The 25,541-nt window shown below is 32.6% G+C and overlaps 2 protein-coding genes across 4 annotated transcripts in view; one reads left to right on the top strand and one right to left on the bottom strand.

Annotated features, from left to right (window-relative positions):
* RLIG1 (RNA 5'-phosphate and 3'-OH ligase 1) overlaps positions 1 to 25,541 on the bottom strand; it is a 97,027-nt gene that overhangs the window by 16,830 nt on the left and 54,656 nt on the right. The gene's annotated exons all lie outside the window — the stretch shown is intronic.
* CEP290 (centrosomal protein 290) overlaps positions 1 to 25,541 on the top strand; it is an 86,173-nt gene that overhangs the window by 17,588 nt on the left and 43,044 nt on the right. Inside the window, exons 14-28 of one of the 2 annotated variants that reach the window (XM_072724548.1) lie at positions 968 to 1,140; positions 2,166 to 2,328; positions 3,737 to 3,837; positions 3,910 to 3,997; positions 4,962 to 5,074; positions 6,639 to 6,723; positions 7,248 to 7,390; positions 10,233 to 10,397; positions 10,773 to 10,922; positions 12,960 to 13,075; positions 14,525 to 14,627; positions 14,718 to 14,948; positions 18,778 to 18,951; positions 23,147 to 23,258; positions 24,798 to 25,003. In XM_072724548.1, the coding sequence (XP_072580649.1) occupies positions 968 to 1,140; positions 2,166 to 2,328; positions 3,737 to 3,837; positions 3,910 to 3,997; positions 4,962 to 5,074; positions 6,639 to 6,723; positions 7,248 to 7,390; positions 10,233 to 10,397; positions 10,773 to 10,922; positions 12,960 to 13,075; positions 14,525 to 14,627; positions 14,718 to 14,948; positions 18,778 to 18,951; positions 23,147 to 23,258; positions 24,798 to 25,003 (2,123 nt within the window). Of the gene's footprint in view, positions 1 to 967; positions 1,141 to 2,165; positions 2,329 to 3,736; positions 3,838 to 3,909; positions 3,998 to 4,961; positions 5,087 to 6,638; positions 6,724 to 7,247; positions 7,391 to 10,232; positions 10,398 to 10,772; positions 10,923 to 12,959; positions 13,076 to 14,524; positions 14,628 to 14,717; positions 14,949 to 18,777; positions 18,952 to 23,146; positions 23,259 to 24,797; positions 25,004 to 25,541 lie in introns of both variants that reach the window. The other variant, XM_072724547.1, reaches the window with a different exon arrangement.

Here is a 25,541-nt window from a genome sequence, read left to right as displayed (position 1 = left end):
ACTCTCACATTCTCCATCTAGGCTTTTCACTCCAGAGAATGAGGCCCATTTCTTATAAACGTGCGTGCTGTCCCACACTAGTCCAATGCCTACACGTAAGTGTATGCTCTATAAATCAATAGAACACTTAGGGTAGGTTAGAATGATTTGCGTCGATAAAAGGAATATTGTTTTTTTGGTCTAGCACCAGCTTGTAAAATATAAGTAGAGATTTTTTTTAGCTATTAAGTTTAGCTGCAAGTGACAGAAAAAATCAAATATAGCAGTGGTTTAAACAGGATAGAAATGCATTTTTCCATGATATAAACAAAGTTGAGGCAACTGGTTTGGGGTTGGTATGATACCTGCACGAATAATCGTGTATCAGACATCGTGTAATTTGCTGCCCTGCCTATCTCAACATGTAGTATCCATGTTGTGTTCTTAGTGCTTGAGTTCCAGACGTAATATCCATATTCCAGCTAGTAGGAAGGAGAAAAGAGAAAAAATTCACTCCTCTCCCTTAAAAACATTTCCTGAAATACACACATGGCTTGTTCTTATATTCTATTAGCCCCATGACCACACTTCACCGCTGGGGTACAAGTGGAAATTTAGCCTTTATTTCAAATGGCCACGTGTCCACAACTAAAATTGTGTTGTTCTATTACAGTTCAACAAAGGTTGAACATTAGGAACAGATAGCTAGTACTTTTTGTCACAGTGATCCTTCTTTATCAAGCAGTGTTTTGCAATCTTTTATAATCCATAACCCTTCGGCTAAGGTTTTCTGTTAACTTTTTAAGCTTGTTCTATCAATAAAATGAAAACAAATTTTATTTTTCAAATATAAAATTATAATATTAAAGGGACTTTTTTAGTGATGAACCACTTTTCTTGCTTCCTGTATTGGAATCAGGGATTTAAAGGAATGAGTAATCAATTCAATTAATTCATGGGTTTTGTTTGTTTGTTTTTTACCCTGTAGGTGCTTCAACTCTTTCCCAACAGACTCATTATATGAAAATTCAGTCTAAGGTTCAAATGTTAGAAGAGAAAACTAAAGAGGCTGAGAGAACAGCTGAACTGGCTGAGGCTGATGCTAGGGAAAAGGATAAAGAACTAGTTGAGACTCTAAAGCGATTAAAAGATTATGAATCGGTATGTATTTTTATCATGTCAATCAGGGAGTTTAGATTATTCTTGCCACTCCCAGACTGTTCTGTGCTATTTACTTTGTACTTTCAAAGACATTCCAGAAGTATTTTATGATAAAGGTTATCTTAGTTGGTTTATACTACACTATTCAGACTTTTGAGCAGCATTTATTTTTCAGCAGAATTGTTTTCTAACCATTTGATCAAAACATTTTGCTCAGATAATCAGCTTTGGTGAGACAGCAAGTTTAATTTCTTTGTAATCTGTGTCATTGTGCTACCATACGCATGTGACACCACTCATTTATTTGCTAAAAGTTATTTCAGGGACACTTTTGCTGCCTACTGTGCCAACACACAGTACTTACTTTGTACTTTTTGTATTTTTAAATGTGATTGCCACCAAGTCAAGCCACTAATGGCTTACTAATGGTGTCACTGATTCATTCTTATTATTCCTTTCCTATATTTTGTTAAATGTTTTTTGTTTTTTTGAGAGGGATGGATAAGGAGCTCCCTAGAGACAGTATGAACATCTGATTTGTCTTCATACCCCCTGAATCATCTAGCATGGTCTTATAATAGTCAATATTCACTACCTTTATTTTATTTATTTATTTTTCAAGAGAGGGAGAGCCTGAGTAGGATGATGGAAGGGAGAGGGAGAAAGAGAATCTTAAGCAGGCTCCATGCCCAGTGCCCAGCATAGAACTGGCTGCAGGCTCGATCTCACAGTCCTCAGATCAGTAATGAGCTGAATGCTTAACCCACTGACCCACCTAGTCTCCCCTTGTTAGGTATTTTATATGTCATTCTCTGAGTCACTTTGTCGGTAGAACGCTATACTAGAAAGTTTCAGCTGTTCCATTTTCCATTGTTATTACTGGATTTGTTTTTTAAAAGCACAGTTTAATGACATAAATCTTACATATAACTATACTTTCCCTCAGACTTAGTAAGAAAATCATGAATTTCATAATTTTTTCAAATCAACCACATTATACATAAATTAGATTGGATATTTTTCAGGGAGTATATGGTTTAGAAGATGCTGTTATTGAAATAAAGAATTGTAAAAACCAAATTAAAATAAGAGATCGAGAGATTGAAATATTGACGAAGGAAATCAATAAACTTGAGTTGAAGATCAATGATTTCCTTGATGAAAATGAAGCACTGAGGGAGCGTGTGGGTAAGTCATTTTTTAAGATCCATAGTTTTATCAGTCTTAGCTGTCAAGCCATGGTTTGTTTATTTTTAAATAGTTGAGTGCTTCCCCCTCTTCCCCCCCCAAATAAACCCTTCTAAACCAGTGTGATTGATGTGGGATGAGGGATTTAATGGGGTTGGGATGGTGACTGGGCCAGCTTAGAGCACTGCTTATTCAGTCTGGCAGCTCTTCAAGTAATAATTCCTTATTTAAAAGCTAAAAGTCTACTGAACTAATACTATATATTAGAAGTTAACTCCCCTTTCTTTTTCTCAACAAAGGTAGGGTCTATATGACCCATGATAGTTTGCAAAGTGCTTTTGTTCAGATGAATTCATGAAGACATTTATAAGTGCTGGTTAATTTATGCTGCTTAAATTTAACTTTGAGTATTTTAAGATTACTGTTGATTCTAAGAAGTAATTACTGTATATACCTTGTGAGTTTATGTAATAGTTTCAATAAATAGTTCATTTAATGAGTATTACTCATTTGAATGTAAAATTATGACTATAAATTGCTACTTTGAAGTGAAAAGAAAAATCTAAATATTGATTTCATTATACTTGATAAATACTAGTTAATGCTTTCTTAGAGTTAAAATGATCATCTGTGAAAATTGTTCTCTAGAGGAAGAAAAAAATACATATTTTATAAAGATGATTTATTTATGAAAATGTACTAGATAGGACCCAGATCAGCCAGTACCCCAAGTTAGCCTTCTAATCAACTTGACCTACCAGATCACAGATGACTTCAAACTGGAAGTTGCTAAAGATGACTAAGCCAATTAAATAGCTATCACAAACACAAGATTTTCTGTATTTTAAAGTCTGCAAATCTTGTTTTATACTTTCTTGAGACAATCTTCATATCTACTTCATAATAGGAAGTTAGCAGACAGTGGGCATTAGACTAGTGTAGTAATATAATTGATATTGATATTAATTATGACTACGTGCCAGGTATTGGACTAGGTACATTATGTGGGTTAATTTTCTTACACTCCTGACAACAAGCCAAGAAAAATAAATGAAGTCTTATTCTGACACTTAGTTAATAATTGCAAGTGGAAATTGACTGCAAGTCTGTTTTATTCCACAGCTTCTGTGTTGATTAATACATTCTCATATTTTGACAATGATCTGAAATGGAGAAAAAGACAGATCCTGATATATTTTGTCAGGATTTCCATTAATGTGATAAAATGTTGACTTATAAGGTTATAGTTCAAATATGTGGAAATTCTTGCATGAAAAGTGCCCTGTTCTTCAGTGATACTGACTAAATAAATTCAGCCATTTGCTTGATGATAACCAATTGCTATATGAAATTTTTGTAGTTCATTTGAATGTTGATAAGGTTTTAATTATATCCCTTAATATTTTAGGTCTTGAACCGAAGACAATGATTGATTTAACTGAATTTAGAAATAGCAAAAGCTTAAAACAGCAGCAGTACAGAGCTGAAAACCAGATTCTTTTGAAAGAGGCAAGTGTGATAGTTAAGTAATTAATTTTCTGGTTGAACTAAAAAGAAAGACTAATAATTTGTATTTTATAGATTGAAAGTCTAGAGGAAGAACGACTTGATCTGAAAAAAAAAATTCGCCAAATGGCTCAAGAAAGAGGAAAAAGAGCTGCAACTTCAGGTATATGCATTTATTCCAAATCTTTAAAAGAGTCATTGGAAAATGAATTATCTGGAGCTGAAATTTTCTGTATATTATATATATCAGCGTGGTTCTGCTGCCAAGTTTAATAAATGAAATAATGACCTGATGAAGGGTATTTAAGTATCATTGGTGTCTGTCCTAAGTCTAAAACAGGTAAAAACAGAAAAAACACAATAAAATAATTGAACAAAATTTCAGAATCATCGGCTTTTGAAAACTTTACAGTATAGTTTATTAATTTCCACACAATCCCAAGATATTTTGATCAATAAGGATAAAACTTAGTAATTTCTGTTATTAATATTTTTCCTTTCCTTAAGCGCTGTGCTTTGAAAACTTTCTTTGTACATTATTCTTAAGTGAAAGTAATATTTTATTGAATAAAAATTTTTTGTTTATCTTATTTGATATCAAGAGAACAGTTGGTAAAGTTTTATAATAGTAATTGCAGTACATTTTTCTAAGAAGACTGTAGAGAAGGAATTATTTTCTAACTTCACCCAAGTCTACAAGTATCTGAATAATAGAGGATTTTTTTGTTTGTTTTTTGTTTTTGTTTTTTTTTTTTAAATCATCAGTTTCTATAATATATCAAAAGATTTCTAGGAGGGCAAAATTTCGTAATTTATTAGTTTATTAGCCAGTTTACTCATTCATGATTCTTATTTATTTTATATTTCTCTAAACTATTTCAGTAGTTATTAATACTTTTATATAGAATGGGTAAAGAATGATAGAGGAGAAGACAAAAGTCATATTAGTTTCTCATATTAATATTAAAAGTGAGCTCAGTCAGAAGATTGTATAGGCTACATGTGGATCAAGGATTTTGGAAATCCTCTACCTTTTGTTTCAGTTAAAACTTGATTTTCCTTTTTAAGAATTAGAGTAAAAGAAAGTTCTTTTTATGTTTCTAATTTGTTAATACTTGTATATGTAGGATTAACCATGGAGGACTTGAACCTAACTGAAAACTTTTCTCAAGAAGATAAAATAGGAGAAAGGAAATTCGATTTTACAAGCCTCAAAAATATGAATGAAGCACAATCAAAGGTAAACAATAAGGTATTGTTATAGAATAAAAGAAAATTGCTATTATTAGTGCTTTCATTTCTTCCCCCTTTACTTCATTTTGAGCATTGCTTCTTTTTATAGTTGTTAAATAAAAGAAAACTTTTTTTTAAATTTAAATAACCTGTTGATCCAAAGATTGATTAATGAGACGTTATTTACTCTGAATACAGATTAGGAGTTCAGATAAAATAGAGCTGCCGCTTAGGAGACCATCGTTCAGTTTTCCACAGTTATATCAGAATGAGCCAGAAGAGAATGTCACCATAGGATCATTATCAGGAATGGTATCTGAAATTCAACATAGTGTAGAAAGTGAAGTGGATCCTTTTGTCTCTTTAACTCAACAGTCTTCATCTATACAAGTAAAAGATAATAATTCACCTCCAGAAACTATTACAATAAAGGAGATTTTTAAAGCACCATGTCTACAATCTTTAAGAAATCTAGAATCATTAGTCAATACCTTTAGTAGGGAGAGCCATGAAGAAATAGATGACTACTTATACTCTGTTTCTGACCATTCTATGAAGCAAGTGTCAAGAAGCTGTCAGACACTTGAGAAGACTAGTTTCACACAAAAAAGTAGTTCATCTTTACAAGCCTTATCAACAGCTTCAGACTTAATGCAGAAATTATCACTTAGGCAAAAGTCTGCAATATTTTGTGAAGAATTTCATGGTAACAGAGCTAACATGGAAAAATCACAGATAGCAACATCAGAAGATGAACAGGTTCATGCCCAGATAAACTATGCTGATATCAATTTGAAAGAAGATATAAGAAAGAGTGAAGTACCTTTACAGACAGAGATTTTGAAAAGTAAACTTGAAGTTAATGATCCTGACCATGTCCCTATTACTGCACAATCAAAATCATCTCCGATAGGTCCTCTTGAAAATCTTATAGAACAGCTACGGAGAGAACTAGTATTTCTTAGATCTCAGGTGAGCTTTCCTCCAAATTACATTACTATGATTACTTTTTTATTAACTCTTTGTTTTTTGTGACTTCTCTAACAAAGTTCTTAAGTAATAATTATACTAAGAATTTTTTCATGCTTGCACGTAACACCAATTTATACGCATTCTATTTTTTTAAAGATCTAAAAATGCAGTAAGTTTGATATGAAATCATTGACTTGGCTAATTTATTACTTATTTCTTTAGAATGAAGTAATAGCACAGGATTTATTGGTCAAGGAAGCACAGAATAGAAATGCAGAAATAGAGCTTGAACTTCATAGAAGCCAGGCAGAACAGGTAGTATAAAGGCAGACTATTAAAAGACAAAAACTTTCATTGTGGCACTAAAGACAAAACTTTCATTGTATTTCTTTGCCTTTTGCTATGGGGGTGGGGGAAGGGAGAAAGTGGGAGGAAGACTACCATCTGTTTTACCTTTAGGGTTGTGTTATTATTACTGTTGTATTTCTATAACTTGTTTCTGGTGTGTTGTCCCTCAGTTGGTCAAATTTTTTAAACTTGTACAAACTATTGTGATATTTTGTTTAAAAAATCAGTTTTATTCTTTGTATTCTGTACAGAGTGAATTTCTTTCAAGAGAACTAACTGAAAAGGAAAGAGATTTAGAAAGAGGTAGAACAACAATAACCAAATTTCAGAATAAATGTAAGTTACTATTATTTCTTATTTTTCTGTTTTTATTTATCCTATATTGAAAATCATGGATCTAAAAGGACTTTAATACATTCTTTGTTTTCTGGTCTGTTTTAACTTTAATCACCTCTATAATATATAGATGTCTCTCTCATTCATCTCTTTGGTTTGCCTTGCTATATTCATTATCAAAGAAAGTTATTAATGTGAATTTTTTGTGGCAATAAGTCAATTTTTCTTTCTTGTTGTCTAATGAAAGTGAAGTTAGAAAAACAAATATAAAAGATTGTTAATGAAGTGAAGACAAAGTATGTTTATGATTTATTTCTTTCAACAATGAAACATATGCACATGATTTAAATAGGTCTGTCATTTAATTCAGCTATTTGCATATTGGATTTATAGTTGAATTTTTTGTACATTTATTTGCATTGGCATTTTCCAAATTTTTTTGTATATAAAATGTTTGTTACTTGTATAGATAGTGTAAATTGTAAAGAAAGTATTCATTGAATGAGAAAAATATGTTATTTTAGTAAAAGAATTAGCCGAAGAAAATAAGCAGCTGGAAGAAGGTATGAAAGAAATATTGCAAGCTATTAAGGAAATGCAGAAAGATCCTGATGTTAAAGGAGGAGAAACATCTTTAATCATCCCGAGTCTTGAAAGGCTAGTTAATGTAAGTTTTTTTCATACTGGTTTTGTTTTGTTGTTTCATACTTTAAAGTGTTGTTCAACTGTTCTCCGGTGTTCATCGTTTTTGATGAGATGTTTATAGTCATTTGAATCATCGTTCCCCTGTTTCTTACATGTAAATTTCTCAGGCTGCTTTCAAAACTTCCTCTTTTGATTTTCACTAGTTCTGCTATAATGTAACTTGGTGTGTGTGTGTGTGTGTGTGTGTGTGTGTGTGTGTAAGTATGTGTGTGAGTCCATATATTTGTGTGTGTGTGTGTATGTATGCCATTTGGGGTTTGCTGAGCTTCTTGAATCTGTTTACTTGTGCCATTCACCACAACTGGAAAGTTTTCCACTTTATTTCTTCAATTATTTTCTCTGCCCCATTGTCTCTGGAACTCCAGGGACATGTTAGACCTTTTGACACTGTTCCAGGGGTTTTTGAGGCTTTGTTCATTTTCTTTCCCCCTAATTTTTTATCTCTTCTCCTGATTGTATAATTGCTATTTATCTATTTTTAAGATCACTGATATTTTCCACTACCATCTCCATTCTTCCATTTTAAAGGTCAGCTTGGCAGAGTTTTTAAACAGAATTTGGAGTTCCCTTTGGCTGGTTATTTTCTGTCTAGAATTCCTATCTCACTTTCCCAGTGATAGACTTTGGGCTCTATCTTTGGTGTTCTTGGCCAGAAAGATGACAGGTCACTTCAACTGTAGCCTGTCCCTTCCCTGCGCCACCTCTCTCCCCTCAAATGCAAAATTCACTCCTCAGTGGTTCCATCTTCCAGGTTTTAAGTCTGCTCCAAAATCTGCTTGCTTTTGTTTATTTTCTAAAACCTTCAAATATTTGTTTTTTGTATTCACTTGTTAAGTTGGGAAGGTAGGTCTGGTAGGACGTTATGCCACAAACCTAGAAGTGTAATAGGATGTAGTAAGAATATTTTATTTATTTATGTTTTTATATAGTAAGAATGTTTTAAATATTTAAATGGGTAAGCATTGCTAAGGAAAAATATTAACCATCAAATAATAGTCTATGTTTATTATATAGAGATTGAGTTTTACAGTATTATATGAACTTAAATAAAATATACATTTTAAATTCTTAATATCTACATATATTGTTTATATAATCTGAACATATTTAACATATATTTGTGCTTCCCAACAAAATACTATTCATTTAATTGCTTTTTTTATGATGCATTAGTAATTGAATACTTTTAAGCAATACCATATTGTTAGCAGAAAGGGAGAGTGATATTGGTATGTTAAAAATTTCTGAGGCAAGAAAATCATTTGACAAAATTTTTGAGAACCATTTAATTCTTTTTATATGTAACTCATTTTTATGTTTCTTTTGCTCTTGGTGACTTTGTTTTGCTTCTGCTATTTTGAATGTCTAAGATGGTTCTTTGTGCTTTTTCTGTGAACATCTTTTATCTCTGATGCTACCCACTTTTGATACTGTGTCTCAGATCAAACTATTTTCCAAGGGAAACTCTACTTAGTGACCAAATACAAACAGAATGGACACCTCAGGGAATTCTAACTTCTTCTGTATCCTTGCTTCCAGAGATTTCATCAGTTTCTATCTTGGGTTGTCATTCTTTTTTCTGATTGAATCTGCCCTGTCTATAACTCATGAATGACTCAACAACATTGCCTGCTATAAGAAATTTGCAGAATCAGTGACACTTTAGATCAAATATTTCTAGGTTATGTTCTTCATTTCACTTTCTATTGCTATGGGTTATTTTTCAGTATCTCTAATCACCATTTAATCTTATTTTAATAAAAGGCCATGTAGGCAACAAGATGCCATTTCTAAACAGCAAGACTGATAACTAGATTACCTTGTCTGTCACAGTACCTCCTTGTACTTCTGTCTTCCTGGTATCCCCTTTGAATTAGCATAATTTATTACTCCGTGTGGCCTGCTCTGGTCTCCTAGGGGGTCAGGGCTTACTTTTATGAAACTTCTGTCTCAAACCCTGGATCACCCTCCTGAGTAGGAGATTGCACTTTATTTTACTCATCTTAACCTTCTTTGTTTTTGCTTTTTTTTTTTTTTCCTGAAGCTTTACTTTGCAGTTAGCAGTTTTATCATATATAGTTTCTTTAAAATGCAAATATATTTATATGTATGTACTATGTAGATGTGTACCAGGGTGTATGTATGTTTATATATGCCATTGTTGGAGAATTAGGACCAATGAAACCTCTTTGATAATATTTTAGTATTTAGCATTATTTTTGCTTATCCAGCAATCTGAATAATATTGTGTTACCATACTTTGCCTTTTTATCATATATGCTTCAACTGCGTGGAGAGGAAGCAATGAAAAATTCAATTAAATGTAGTAACTATTTCATTCTTTGCTCATGCTGCATAGTTTCTAAGTATTGCATAAAAATTATTTCATTTTGACTGTATAAAAACCTTGTGAAGTGGACAGATGTAACATTTGCTCTTTAGAGATATAGAAACTAGGTTTAAAGAACTTGTCACTTGCTGAGCTAGTAAAAGATTGGTTAAGATTTGAACCCTTGTCCTCTTACTCTCTTCCAGTTGTTTTTCTAGTCTACCAGTCTACAAAATTAGCTAAATGTTTGTTAAATGTTATAATAAGGTAATTATTATGCTTGATAATACTGATGTAAGTTAGAGTTTTATAAATTTAGGTTCATAAGAAATGGATTTGGCATATTTTGTTGTTATGCCTGGGAAGAGTAAAATGCTTAAATGTGAATTTTACTTAAAGGTAGCTTTTTTTTTTTTTTTTACTGTGATTTTAGTATTTTGCTTCACATTTTTTCAATATAATCTGAATATATTAGGCTATAGAATCAAAGAATGCAGAAGGAATTTTTGATGCCAATCTGCATTTGAAAGCCCAAGTTGATCAACTTACTGGAAGGAATGAAGAATTAAGACAGGAACTCAGGGAATCTCGGAAGGAGGCTATAAATTATTCTCAGCAGTTGGCAAAAGCAAATTTAAAGGTGAGAATTTTATTAAATAATAGAAAATGCCAAGCATTATGAACATAAGCTTAATATGAAACTTTTATTTTTTTAAAAAGACTGAGAAATGCCTCTTGGATTCATTCAACATTAAGAAAACTCCTTTTTGGATTTTTCTTAAATAATTAAGTAGGAAATAAGTACCTTTTATAACATAAAGGAATTCAAAAATTCTAGGTCTATGCCTGGGTATTTCTAAATAGAATTTGAAGTATAGTTTAATTAATGCCTAGTAGGGCATTCATACATTTATTTTTTTTTTAATATTCAATAGGAAGAAAAAGTTAACCTGCTTTTAAATTTGTCTTTGGTTGTAAGAGACATGACTCTCATTTCTGAACTGTTTGTTTCCAGATAGATCATCTTGAAAAAGAGACTATTCTTTTACGGCAGTCAGAAGGATCAAATGTTGTTTTTAAAGGAGTGGACCTACCTGATGGGATAGCACCGTCTAGTGCCAATATTATTAATTCTCAAAATGAATATTTAATACATATCTTACAGGTAGTAAATAACATGTGAATAACAAAAGTAGTTGATACTATGTTTAATTTAGTCTTTATATATTCCTTTGAGTATTCTTTAGAATATTATCATTGCAATGCATTTTTTCTAGATTTTGATATGAAATGGAATATTATGAATAAAAGCAATTTATTCATCCATGTAAGAAACATGCTGATATATCTTGTGCACATATGTGTCATCTGAAATATATGATTGACAAGTAGAATGACATGCAGCTAAGGTGGTAATGTAGAAATAAGGGGAGCACTTTTATTTAGTGCTGGTTAGAAAAGCAATTCAAGTGAATAAAGTCTGATACAACTTTTTAGTGAAATGATTAAAATTGTTCCTTTTTTAACTACAAGAAAAAGTTTTTATTTATTTTTTGAACATTTTTCTTTTTTAAGATTTTATTTATTTATTTGAAAGAGAGAACTAGCAGGGCAGGGGCAAAGGGAGAGTGAGAGAAGCAGACTCCCCACTGAGTAAGTAGCTGGGACTCAGGCTTGGATCTCAGGACCCTGGAGGTCATGACCTAAGCCCAAGACAGACACTTAACCAACTGAGCCACCCAGGAGCCCCCAAGAAAAAAGTTTTTGAATTAAGTTGTCTGTAATGTCTTCTTTCCCTTTAAACTTACAAGGTGTTAGTTAATACATTAGTGAATTAGAAAGGGTAGTGCTTGCCTGTGTTTGTCAGTTTTGCCGTGTATATTGTGGTCATTATGAATGCCCTAATGAGAGATGCTTTGCATTATTTCATTTGAAGTGTGAATATCCATAACATCCATTTGAAATATAATTACAGAAATGTGTTTGGAATCAATGAAAACATATTTTTTATTATAAGCACTACTGTTTCTGTCTCCTAGATGATCCATTTGTGAACATACTTGAGTTATGATTATCAAATACTTGTTTTTGTATTTGAAAATTATTTAATCTTTTTTGAATATTGGAATTTGTTGTATGTCAGTGAGGAACAACCTTACACTTGTTTAAACATTACTTTATAATTCATGTTATAGCATGAATTTAAATTTGCAACTTTTAAACTTCTAACTTCTATAACTTTTAAATTTATAACTTCAGCACTCTTTATGATCTCTCGTTCTTCTTCAGTGTAAGAACACTGTCAACAAGTAATGGTAATGTGACATCATATTGCTTCAAATAAGATTAATGTTTTTTTTTCATCTTTATATAAAAACATATGAGAGGATGGGATGCCTGGGTGGCTCCGTGGTTGAATGTCTGCCTTCAGCTCAGGGCATGATCCCAGGGTCTGAGATCGAGTCCTACATCGGACTCCCTGTGGGGAGTCTGCTTCTCCCTCTGCCTATGTCTGCCTCTCTCTGTCTCTCATGAATCAATAAATCTTAAAAAAAACCAACAACAACAACATATGAGAGGCATTGTCGTAGATTAGAGAGCACCAATTGGGAATCTGAATACCTGTTCATAGTGGCAAAACGGGTCCTCGGACCCCCAGTCCTAAGAATGATAGAAGTAGCCAGGGCCTCTGGAGCCACACAAAACCTGACTTTAAGTGTTGGATCTGCATGTGTGTACAGTACCTGGCATCAAGCATGCCATATGTGCTTAGGAATGGTTACCAAGTATAGTTTTAATGAGCTTTTAAATGTTGAGTTACTCTTTCTCAGTCTCTGTTTCTTCATCTATAAAATAAAATAATTGGAAAGAGTTATTTGAATGGAGACATGAACAGATACGTTCACAAAAGGATGTGTGAAGCTGAGTGACTGGAGAAGTTTGTAACCACTGTACCTGAGAATTTATATGGTTACTGAAACTATCAAATATAAAAATAATTTTAACAAATCTATAGTACTTCTCTTTATACATATGCCTCAAACTAAAATATTCAGGATCTAGAAATGATCTGTGCTGCTAGGATTTGGGAACTGTATTCTCTCTTATTTTTGTGTTATCTTGTCAGAGTATAAATGTATACTCTCCAATTTAAAATATATTTTGATAATTTTTTCATTCTTATTTCTGTACTAATTTTTAGGAACTAGAATATAAAGAAAAAAAATTAAAGAATTTAGAAGAGTCTCTTGAAGACTATAACAGAAAATTTGCAGTAATTCGTCATCAACAAAGCTTATTATATAAGGAATATCTAAGGTATAAGAGCAAAACTTATAATGTAATTGCAGCATATTCTTATTCATGATACTAGTAATGTAAGAAAATACTTATTTGTTTCCTCATGCCTCTTCCCTTCTATTTTATGTCTTAGTTTCCTTATGTATAAATTTCTGAGATATAATGCCTTTTTCATAGGATTGTTACAAAGTTTAAATGAATTGTTATATGAAATGTTCAGATATGAACATTTTGTAAGTGTCCCAGCATGTGAACATTTTGTAAATGTGTTTCAGCTGTTAGCATCATTCCTCATGTCACTGTCATGTTATTGATATATTTTCATTGGTAACGTTTCTCCTTATCTCTGCTATTTCCTCTATATTAATGGAATAATTTTCTTAACAGTCATTAGAATACCTAATCAAAGGTTATTTAAACGCAAAGGATAATTATTACATGATCTAACAAGAAACCCGAAGCTAATTATAGAGTAGGCCGTGTTTAAGAGTTTTCATTATCTCCTATTATGGTTATTTTTTTTTAATTTTTAAAGAATATTTTATTTATTTATTCATGAGACACAGAGAGGCAAAGACATAGGTAGATGGAGAAGCAGGCTCCCTGCGGGGAGCCTGATGCAGGACTCAATCCTGGAACTCCAGGATCACGCCCTGAGTGGAAGGCAGACGTTCAACCACTGAGCCACCCAGGCGTCCCCCTTATTATGGTTTATAAAATAGATGCGGGAGTTCAAGGAAGAGGGAACCATGGCCACTGTAGAAGAACCTTTTTTTTCCCCCCACACAACTTTTTAGTTTTAGATAAAAAAAATTTTTCCAGAACCGTCTAGCAGAGCAGACTTTGACTCAGATCACATTAATCAGAATTGGGCTAATGAGCTCTCCAAGTCATATGTCCAAGTCTCAACCATTCAGTGGCAAAGAGAGTGATGCCACTGTAATTTTATATGCCAACCAGATTGCAGATGACTGTGGAATGTCTTTTGGGTAGGCAACAGTGTCTTACACATCTTCTTTTAAGTCAAATGATTTCTACTCTTGTTTGTATTCTAAATATTTTACAACTGGTTAACCCTCAAGTTAAAGGGTAGGGTCTGTATATTGAGAACTGATTTCCAGAATTACTTTGGAGTGTTGATTATTTTCCTATTTTCTATTTTTAATAAAATGTTGTAAGTTCAGCTTTGGTTGTTATATTGTAACAGTTGTAGAGTTGTGACTCATGGAATAATGAAAGTAACTTGATGAAATAATTTCTTTAAACTGCATTTACTTAGTAAAAATAGAACTTCCAGGCTAAATCCTTGTTGAGTGGAATTTTGACTTAATCTGTTATTAGATACCCAAGGCTATGATGCCTCTTGTTTTATGAACATTTTAAATTTCCATAATTTAAAGTTATCTTTTCCTGTAGTTAAATGTTTTATTAGGTTTATTATATTGTCATTTTTATTTGTTTTTTAAGTGAAAAGGAGACCTGGAAAACAGAATCTGAAACAGTGAAAGAAGAAAAGAAAAAACTAGAGGATCAAATCCAACAAGATGCTATAAAAGTAAAAGAATATAATGTAAGCAAAACTCTTTTAAAAATCAATATACAGTATTGTACAAAGTAAGATAGCTACATTCAACAAGTAATTTAATATGTCTTTGTGTAGAATTTGCTCAGTGCTCTTCAGATGGATTCAGATGAAATGAAGAAAACACTGTCAGAAAATAGTAGAAAAATAACAGTCTTGCAAGTGAATGAAAAGTCACTCATAAGACAGTACACTACTTTAGTAGAAATGGAGCGACAGCTTAGGAAAGAAAATGGGAAACAGAAGAATGAATTGATAGCAATGGAAGCTGAAGTTGGTGAAAAAATTGGACGTTTGCAACGATTTAAGGTATATCTGATTTTTTTTTTGCTATAAAAACTTTCAATTATGAGGAAGAGAGGATTGTATAATGAATAGCCATCACCTAGATTAACAGTTAACATTAACATTCTGCCATAATTGCCTCATCTGTTCCTTGTAGTAATAAATTGCAGACATTTCTTCTCTAAATAGTTTGCTGTGTGTCTCTAAAAAACAGACTTCTGTTGTTTCATAACACAAGAACTTTATCACATCTAACAAAATTGACAATAATTGTCTTACATTATCTAATGTCCAGACCATATTTACATTTCCTCAGTTGTACCAAGATCCAGTCAAGGATCCTGCATTGTATTCGGATGTTACAGGTCATAAATCTTTAATGTTCATAGAATCTCCTCTCTTTACTTTGAAAAATGTTGAACATTTACCTAATTATTTTCTTTTCTAATTTTGCTTATTCCCCTATTTATTGATTTACAAAAGCTTTGAAGCCTTGGATATGTTAGGTTAAACATTGTTGATAAGAATGCTTTGTACTTTATAAGTAATATTTTATATTGTATCACTTCAAGAGATTGTATGAGTGATTATTGTTTCATGAGTGATTATTGTCTTAAGTATTTAGTTAACTGGTGATACTTTGATATGCAAATAACCAGTTCTTTGGCAGTCCTCCTAGTGGCTTTAGTGTTCACTGATGATTGTTGTTACTTGACTCAGATACTTGATTAGGAGTTGCAAAAATTATTTTCTAGCTATATTATGCTTTCTACATTTATTGGCCAATAGTCTTTTGTAAATAAAGAGCTTTTTCTCATTAGCCCAGCCTGTTTGGTTATCTTGAAGTATAGCTCCTACAAGAAAGACAAGATAAAAGCTTCATTCTTTTTTTTTTTTAATAACTAATCCTCCGAAATCAGAGCTTGTATACTCTGTTTCTACCTATTTGCTTGACCTCTCCAGCTTTCTCGTCTTTCAGTATCATTACACACTACCAGATTTAGTCATTATTTGTTAATAATAATTTTGGCCAGGGGGAGCTGTCTAAAGTTGGCTCTTATTTCTTCTTGACAAGAATTGAGTAGTCTTTGAACAAAGCTTCAGATGTTGGTTTGTTTTCTGGCACAACAGGATATTCAAAATTTACCTTTTATACTTTTATCCAGATTTGGAATAAATCATTATGCTAAAGAACCCTGGTTCTTTTTAGTGGGAAAGACATTTATTTTTTTTTAATTTTTTTTTAAGATTTTATTTATTTATTCATGAGAGACAAAGAGAGAGGAAGCAGAGACACAGGCAGAGGGAGAAGCAGGCTCCCGCAGAGAGCCTGATGTGGGACTTGATCCCAGGTCTCCAGGATCACGCCCTGGGCTGAAGGCGGCGCTAAACCGCTGAGCCACTGGGGCTGCCGGGGAAAGACATTTAGATACCAAAAGCTGGTCACTAGATATTATGGCTCTTGAAGTTTCATTGCTACTGGTCCCTTTCAGTGGACAAATTAGGAAAATATGTATATATTTAAACCATGAGTTCATATTGTTATCTCTAATTCAGATTTAATATAATGGGGTAAGGAAATGGTATGGAGTTTTTACTAACCTTTGATTTTGGACTCATATTTCTTTTTTTCTTATATGGAAGTCTGTTATTAACATTAAAATTATTGCTCTATCCTTTAATTTTCACACATTAATTTGAAGATAATCTTGCATTGTTGATATTAACAACAGGAATGCTATGAGATTTAGTTTTACATTTCTTTATAGTTCCTATTTTCTTTAGAATATCTTCCAATAGCATATATAGTCAAGGTAATATATTCTACAGTAACTTGAAATAATTTTCTTTGTGTTGTTATGCTACAAATTTGATAGTTAGGCTCATTTGTTTTGTGTTTATCTTCAAACTCAGAGGTTACTTTTTTTTTCTTTTTTTTAAATGATTTGAATATATAAAACATTTGCATGTTTCAAACATATAGTCCAAAAAGTCTTATTTCTGTCCCTGTGCCTTTGACTCCATTCTGCCCTACCTGCTATAGGTAACTGATTACCCTTTTAATGATTGTTTTTGAAGATATTGACACAAGAAGTTGCATGCTGTGTGTATTCTTCTACACCTTGCTTTACATCATGTCTTATATAGCTTATTTTAAGCATGTACATGTTTGGTTTACATGTCCAAATTTACATTGGATCATATAAACACAAAAGAATTCAAAGTAGAATTAAAATGAAGTTGAGTTCCTTACCATTCACTTTTAAAGATAGTAGTAGGTGAAATTGTCATGCTAACAAACTTATTTTCAATGTGATGTTAAAGCTGAATCCTGATGCAAAAAGGAACTATGAATAGTTTTCAATAATGAAAGCTATTTTTATTTGGACATGTAATAAGGAAGTTTTGAGTCTTAAGAAATGTTCTTGTTTTGATTTTTATGTTTTTCTTGGAGGATTGCACATGTAGCTAGTGTGTGAGACAGAAGGGAAAAAAAGTACTAGAATGTTCTCCTCAACCTGATTGTTCAACCTGGATTTGGGGAGGGGGGTGCGGTGACAAATGGAAATCTGAAAATTGGTTTTTTAGGGGATGGGAAATAGGAAACCCCTCCTCATCAAAGAAAGTGTAAAACCAAATTCCAAGGGGAAGGTAGAATAATGTGTACTTATTTAGATGGAAAAGAGAAACTGCCAAAATGAGATGTGAAGCACTATTACAAATATTTTTCCCTCATTACTTTACTTCAGAAGAAATTCTAACTAAATTTTTCCTCACTTTATAAATTTGGTTATTCCTATTTCATCAACTTACTTTAGAGAGAAATAAAAGTTCAGATATTTCTTCTTATTGTTAATACGATATCTTTGAGTAGTGACTTTTTATAGTTTAGTTGTATAGCTAATGAGTAGAACATAAAGCAAGTAACAGTCTTTCATGTATTTATTTTATATTTTATTTTATATTACATTTTTATAAACATACATTCATTTTATATTACATTTTATAAACATATATAAATATTCATTTATATATATATATATAAAATTAAAGAGTATTTAGGGATCCCTGGGTGGCACAGCGGTTTAGCGCCTGCCTTTGGCCCAGGGCGCGATCCTGGAGACCCAGGATTGAATCCCACGTTGGGCTCCCGGTGCATGGAGCCTGCTTCTCCCTCTGCCTATGTCTCTGCCTCTCTCTCTCTCTCTCTCTCTCTCTCTCTCTGTTTCTCTCTCTCTCTTTCTCTCTGTGTAACTATCATAAATAAATAAAAATAAAAAAATAGTTAAAAAGGTTAATAAAAAAATTAAAGAGTATTTATATTTTTATATTATATGCTATGATTGAGAGAAATTTTTTCTAATTAAGTCTTGTTTCTTCATGGGAACAAAAGGTTTTCCCTCTTACAAAGCTAGTCTGTGTAACTCTAATAAGTAGAAATAGCTAAATTGTAATGTGATAATGCTAATTTTGCCTTTCAGCTAACTAAAGGCAAATTGTTTTCAATCTTATGAAATTTAGAAAAGCCATCCAGGGATACATTCTCAGTGATATATTTTCTTGCTACTGTGTATTATGGTTTCCTGAAATCAATTGAATTTTATTTTACTGTCAGAGTTCTGAAAGATTCCCTTTATTTTATTATGATTTAAAATTTCTAAATAATGATTTCTTATATGAAAAAAATAATAATTATTGTAATATTTTTAATACATGAGAAATCCTTTTTAAAAAAAATGATTCTAAAATCTGTTTTACTTTTAACTGTATTATCTTATCCTTCTCTAAAGTGGCTAGTGCTTCACCAGAAAAAAATACACCAACTTAACTCAATGTATCCTTATTTACATAGGAAATGGCCATTTTCAAGATTGCAGCTCTCCAAAAAGTTATAGATAATAGTGTTTCTTTGTCTGAACTAGAATTGGCCAATAAACAATACAATGAGTTGACCGCGAAGTACAGGGACATCTTGCAAAAAGATAACATGCTGGTTCAAAGAACAAGTAACTTGGAACACTTAGAGGTAAGTGTATGTGATCCTTGAACCTTGCAATATTAGCTGTTCTTCTTGGGGGATACCAGTAGGTGCAGAATGACTTATAGATGACTTCATCCTATATCATCCTCCTTTGGCCCACTTGCGTAAATTTTATTGAACCAAGCCTCTTCTCCAGGCACTTAAAAAGGCAAGAGTGGTGTGAACCAGATAGGGAAATTATAACGAAAAGAGGAAGCGTCATTTAAGTACCCATCCCTTTCTCTTCTTCTTGAATCTAGTGCAAATTATTTTCTCATAGTCCTTGGTTTATTATGTTCCTTGGGATGATGTAGCTGAGAATTGCTCTTCCTGGACCATGAATAAGCTCTGGAAATTCTCATCCTTTCTTATTGTACATATAAGAAAAATGGGTATCATAAGTGTCATTCAAATAGTATGTGAATATGGCCCCGAGCCCTTTGTAGTTGTCTTTTAGCCACTTCACTTCCACACCTTTAACAGTAGGCAAAACTCCTACTCCTGATTCATTCATCTTCCTCCCCAGAAATAGGGGCTTATGTCTTTTGACTTACTCTCTTTTGTGATCCTCTCCCAGGAGTGGAATGAGGTCTAATTTTGTTGGCTTCATAAATTGTACTTGTGTATAGGGACACAATCATTAAAACACCCAAACATTATTTTAAATAGAATTTGAATGACTCCTACAAAATTCTCTGAGTTGTTTACTAATACTAACTATAAGTAATCATGATCAGTTTACTTTTTACTGTTTTTGCTAAAGAGATGATTATGTTAATTTTATAGAAAATATTGAATATTTAGATGTGGTAATGTGTTTTTTCCCTATCTTTAATGTCCTTTGCCCTCTTCCTCTGAAGCATTTGAAAATCCTATGTAAGAAATGTGTTAGATAGATAACTTTAAGTAGTTTTAAACTTTTATTTATTTTTCCAAAGAATATTTTTCATCTGTCTATAAAATTTTTAAAATTTCCATTTGTATCATATCCCTTCCTCTCCTTCCCACATCTTAATTATAATTCTGAATATATATTTATCCCTGTTGGCAATGTCTTTATGATGTATATTGTGGTAGCCATGACTCATATCTCTATCTTCCGTGTTAGCTTCTTCTTACTGCCACCACGATGATCATTCTAAACATGAAGCTGACCATGTACTGCCCTGCTTCAAACCTATCAACAGCTGCCAGTCACTTAAAGAATGAAAGTCAAATTCCTTTTGTGATTAGCCCCCACAAACCTCATGTCATCTCCTGTGAGGCTCTAAATACTTTTACAATTTATGTTTTTGAAACTGAACTACCAGTTTTCTGGAGTACCTTGTTTTTTATTTTTATGTTCTTTCATACCATGCATTTTCCTTGTCTAGAAGGTCCTTCCCACTCTCTCAGCTTATGTGCTCAGTGAATTTCCATTCATGCTTAAAACTGTTCAGATATTATCTTTTTTTTTCCAGAAATTTCTTTATAGCACCAAGTCCCTCTGTATATTAGTTCTCTATCTTGTATCTAGTTCTGCTGTTTATGTCACATCATACTATCAGTATTGATATGTCTGTGTCCCCAACTAGAATAGAAGCTTCTTAATATCAGGAACTCTACTTAATTCATTTTGTGTGTTTAGTGCCTCCTGTGTGGTACACAGTTGAAGCTAATAAATGTTGACCTTGAGAGAGTGATTAATGGGTAGAGCTGTGGTGCAAAGATCACCAGATATGGTGATTAGGAAATCATTGATGTCTTCCTTTCTTTCTTTCTTTCTTTCTTTCTTTCTTTCTTTCTTTCTTTCTTTCTTTCTTTTTTTTAAGATTTTATTTATTTATTCATGAGAAACACAGAGAGAGAGACAGAGACATAGGCAGAGGGAGTAGTAGGCTCCCTGTAGGGAGCCCAGTACTGGACTGGATCCCTGAACCAGGGATCACGCCCGGAGCCAAAGGCAGATGCTCAACCACTTAGCGACCCAGGTGTCCCTATTGTGCCTTCAAGGGTGAAGGTCTTGATAGTAAAGGTGATGAAAATCAACTTTCAGAATACAAAGAGAATGGGTGAAAGGGAAATGCAAAAACCAAATGAGTCATAAGACAATAGAAAACCTAGAAATTCGATGACAGAAGAAAAGATAAAAAGATATGGGTTGACAGGATTGAGAGGAAGATTTTTTTATCAACTTTTTTTTTTTTTTAATAAAGGAGACCAATGAAGTTTGAGGGGAGAGGAAAAGAAAATTTAGAGTGAATAGGGAGAGAATGACTGAAGATTGGAGAGGAGGGTGTAAAAGCACATTATGTGGTGCCAAAGGCAGGGGGGTGAGAATAGGATCTGGAACCAGACCAAAGTTTTCCTTGAAAGTCTGGAAGTAAAAGAAAAAAAGGGGAAAAAAAGATGTTTAGAACACTCTAATCCATCTTTTGTTGTTTTCCTGTGTATTTATACTACCTTTGTATTTGTATACTACCTTTGTATTTTGTGTTTATACTACCTAGACTGGGTTGTAATTGTGCGTGTTACCAGAAAGTCATGTTTTATTCCCTTACCTTGCTTTTTTCTTTTTATTATAATATCTTCTACCTATCTATACTACCTTTGTATTTTGTGTTTATACTACCTAGACTGGGTTGTAATTGTGCATGTTACCAGAAAGTCATGTTTTATTCCCTTACCTTGCTTTTTTCTTTTTATTATAATATCTTCTTTAAAGAAAACCTCATTACCCTTTTTATTATTCTTCATAACACATACTACCTGACATTATGTTATATATTGGCTTCTTTTCCAACTACAACCTCTAAAACACAAATTCTAAGATAGAATTTGTTTATCAATAAAGCCCAGGGCTTAGGATACCCAGCATATCGTAAGCGTCCTGTTTGTTCAAAAAAAGAATAAATGGCCATATTAAATTGATGGGCCAGCTCCTACATTTATGAGTCAGTCCAGCCTGACTTCTCAATGGTGTAGTGGAATGATTTACTTTACAACTCCTATTTCAAGGGGATCTCAAATTGAGCATATCCAAGATGAACTCCTGATGTCTGTTCCTTTCATAATCTTTCCTGTTTAAATATGTGCTACTGTTGCCTGCTCGGGGAAGGCAGACACCTTAGAGTTGCTTTCTAGTCATTCCTCTCCCCCGTTGTTTTTATTTCCCAAATGTAATTCATTCATGTGTCCTCCTTTCTCCATCTTCATTGCTAGGACCCTATTCATCGGGGCTGGACAATATCTTCCTAATTTCTGATTTCCCCGTGTACCCCTTTATTTATTCTCTACATTGCCTTCAGGATGATTGTTTAGAAACTTCCTCCCTAAAATCTCTAAATGATTTCCTATTATATATTAAATTAAATTCCAGTTCCTTATCTTGACATCCCCTATCTGGCCCATATGGCCCCCTATTACCCTATTATCTCCCCAGTTTTGCCTCATGCTACTCTTCACTCTTAGGTTTGCTGACTGTGCTCCAGTCCTCTCACACCCCAAACTCAGACCTGCATCAGAGTTTGTCAGTACCTCAGCTCTTCCCCTGGCTGCTTTTTTGTCAAGACCGGCTCCTCCTAAAACCTTAGCTTTCAGCTTAAATACCACCTCTTCAGTACATAATACCATATTTAACCATTCTATCTTGAGATGGCTCCTTTTATTTCCTCTGGGTCCATATTCTGTTTCTTTCTAAATATTTACATTTTCAATGATTGTTTTGTTTGCTTACCTGTTCACTGTCTGCTGCCTTGCACACTCTCCCCAATTCCTGCTATATACATAGACCTACAGGCACCAAATGGTGAGGCCTGTGAAGGCCAGAATTTTATTTCTTTTCACTATGACAAGCAGGACCTGTCACTGATGGCATGCTAGGGATGCTTAGTAGCTATTTGTGTGAAAGAGGGAAGTGAGCAACCTTCACTGTGAAGGTCATGAGACTTGAAGCATTCCAGCTTGGCCAAAAATGCACATGCCAGAAGCTTATGCTCAGAAGCCCCAGACTGGGTACACGAGATCTTGGTGGTTATCTTAAAATATTATTTTCTATATGTATGTGTGTATGCATACATGTGTGTATGTTCTCCTAATTTTGTTTTTAAAAAAAAAACAGATTGTGAATTGTAGGAGATATTATATAAAGTTAAGACAATATCACTATGATATTAGCCTGAATTACAGTGTAGTCTCTCAGTGATGTTTCTGTTTTATTCAGTGTGAAAATTCATCCCTAAAAGAACAAATGGAGTCTATAAATAAAGAGCTGGAGATTACCAAGGAAAAACTTCACACTATTGAACAAGCCTGGGAGCAAGAAACCAAATTAGGTAAGTATTATGACTCTGATAATATAAAGTGATGAAAATCTAATAGTGAATATTTTTCATTTATAGTTCCTCTTCTATATCAGGTGAAAGAAAGTATTTTGATGTAAAAATGAACTCTGCCTAACAGTTTAATTTAGCAGGCAGTTGACAAGTAATATCTTGTGCTAATCTCTACCAAAATTTGGTTTTTAGTTATTTAAATAGATTTGTTCTCATATATGTTAAAAAATTATGACTAAGCATGAGGTATTTTGAACCATTTAACAGTCAACACTGGTGATAATTTATAAAAACCTTTATCTTAGTAGTAATATTAGAAGTTTTTCACTATGTGTGAAGATGTATTAGGAATGCATCATTTGATATATTTAAATTAACAGGTCACCATAAAACATAAAAATTTTGAAAAGAATTTATATAGCCCATAGTTTCACTATTATATTATTTTCTGTATTACCTTATACATGTTTACAAGAGCACCAGGTCTTGTATGGAAGGGTTGAATCATGGTGTTGTACACCTGAAACTAAATATTACACTGTATGTTAACTAACTGGAATTTAAATAAAAACATAAAAATAAATAAAATGTAAGTTTGATGCTAATGGAAAAATATATACTTTATAACATTATACACTGTATTCATTTAGTAGATGTCAAAATACTTGTTTTATTTATCATTCTTATACGTACAAATAGTCATGCAGTATCTTACTGCGTGAGTGATTAAATCAATAGATTTTCTTATTTTTGCTATTGCTTCTAGTGTTACAGTGAACATCTTCAGGTATATCTAACAGAGATATTACCGTCTCACAGGATATTAAAATCTTTCTGACTCCTGCTAGGGCTTTTCAAATGGTTATCCTAGTTTGTGGCATGTAAATAATTTTTTATCTTACTAGCATTGTTAAAGTACAATTTTCAAATTTTCAAATCAATTTGCTCCTTCAGATAAAGTGTTTTTGTATGTTTGTTTTCTAAAGAGCTCTAATGCTATTCAAGGTTTCTGTTACAAAATAGAGCTACTTTTAAAATTGGTAATTGGGACGTGTAGTAGTTTGATGAAGCCTAACACTGGGCCTAACTATCTAAAATAAGCTACTTTTAGAAATACAATTTTTAATTCATCAAGAGATTAAAAGTGAATTGACTTCCATGCAGCTTCTACATGAAAGAAGGTATCATTTAAACTTTAAACTATAAAAAAAGGGTATTACATACAGTTGTGGTAAGTTCTCCGTTCATTTCCCGTCTCTCCTTAATAGGTGCTGTATTCCCTATAGAAATTTCTAAATTTCTATGATGAATAATTTTTATTATCATTTGGTGAAGAATGTAAGTTCTAGAGAGATGAAATGGGATAGGCAGTATCCAAAGAGGTGTAGAGCTAAGTCTGGAATCCAAGTCTGTCATAATTCATAAGACTAACGTGTTTTCCATGGAACCATATTATTGCATCCTTGTATATAATGGCTAAAGTATTTGGGATATAATTTTTATAACAGCTTGAGATTGACTTAGTATTGTTGCATATAGGAAATGAATCAAACATGGATAAGGCAAATAAATCAATAACCAACAGTGAAATTGTTTCTATTTCAAAAAAAATCACTATGCTGGAGATGAAGGAATTAAATGAAAGGCAGCGGGCTGAACATTCTCAAAAAATGTATGAGCATGTAAGGACTTCATTAAAGCAAATGGAAGAACGTAATTTTGAATTGGAAACCAAATTTGCTGAGGTTTGATATAATTTTATCATGTAATTTAGTGTAAAGAATTAGTCACATTAGTCATTGTATTTTGTGAGGGATTAGTTTGTATTTTTGAAGTAACATTAGTGTAGTGCTTGTGTTATATGTAAAGCATAAATAAAAGATGTTTTTTTAAATCTGACATGTTTAAAAAGAAAGCAGGTATTTCTTTAAATGAGTTATTTCCCATCAGCATTACATTAGATTTAATGCAAAAAGATTATTTGTTTACTAATGATACTGCCTTCCACTACCATCTGTTTATTGAATGCCAGTTACATGCCAGGCAGTGTATGGGGGCTGGTGTTAGGAGAGGAAACAAAATAGACAGTAATCTCTGCTGTCAGGACTTTACATTTTAGTAAGTTTTATACTTTTTTTGATATGGTCAGAAATATTAAATTGGCTGGCATAAATATAGTTTGCAAATATTCAACAATTAATGATGAAGTAGCACTCCTATAATGTTTACTTTCAGAATTAGTATATATTTCAAATGTATGTCATTTTGTTTAACTGAGTCACT

Source organism: Vulpes vulpes, chromosome 10, assembly GCF_048418805.1.
Source record: "Vulpes vulpes isolate BD-2025 chromosome 10, VulVul3, whole genome shotgun sequence".
In the NCBI taxonomy this organism is placed as follows: Eukaryota; Metazoa; Chordata; class Mammalia; order Carnivora; family Canidae; genus Vulpes; species Vulpes vulpes.
The sequence above is the reverse complement of the archived record's forward strand: the minus strand, read 5'-3'. Positions and strand labels throughout refer to the sequence as shown.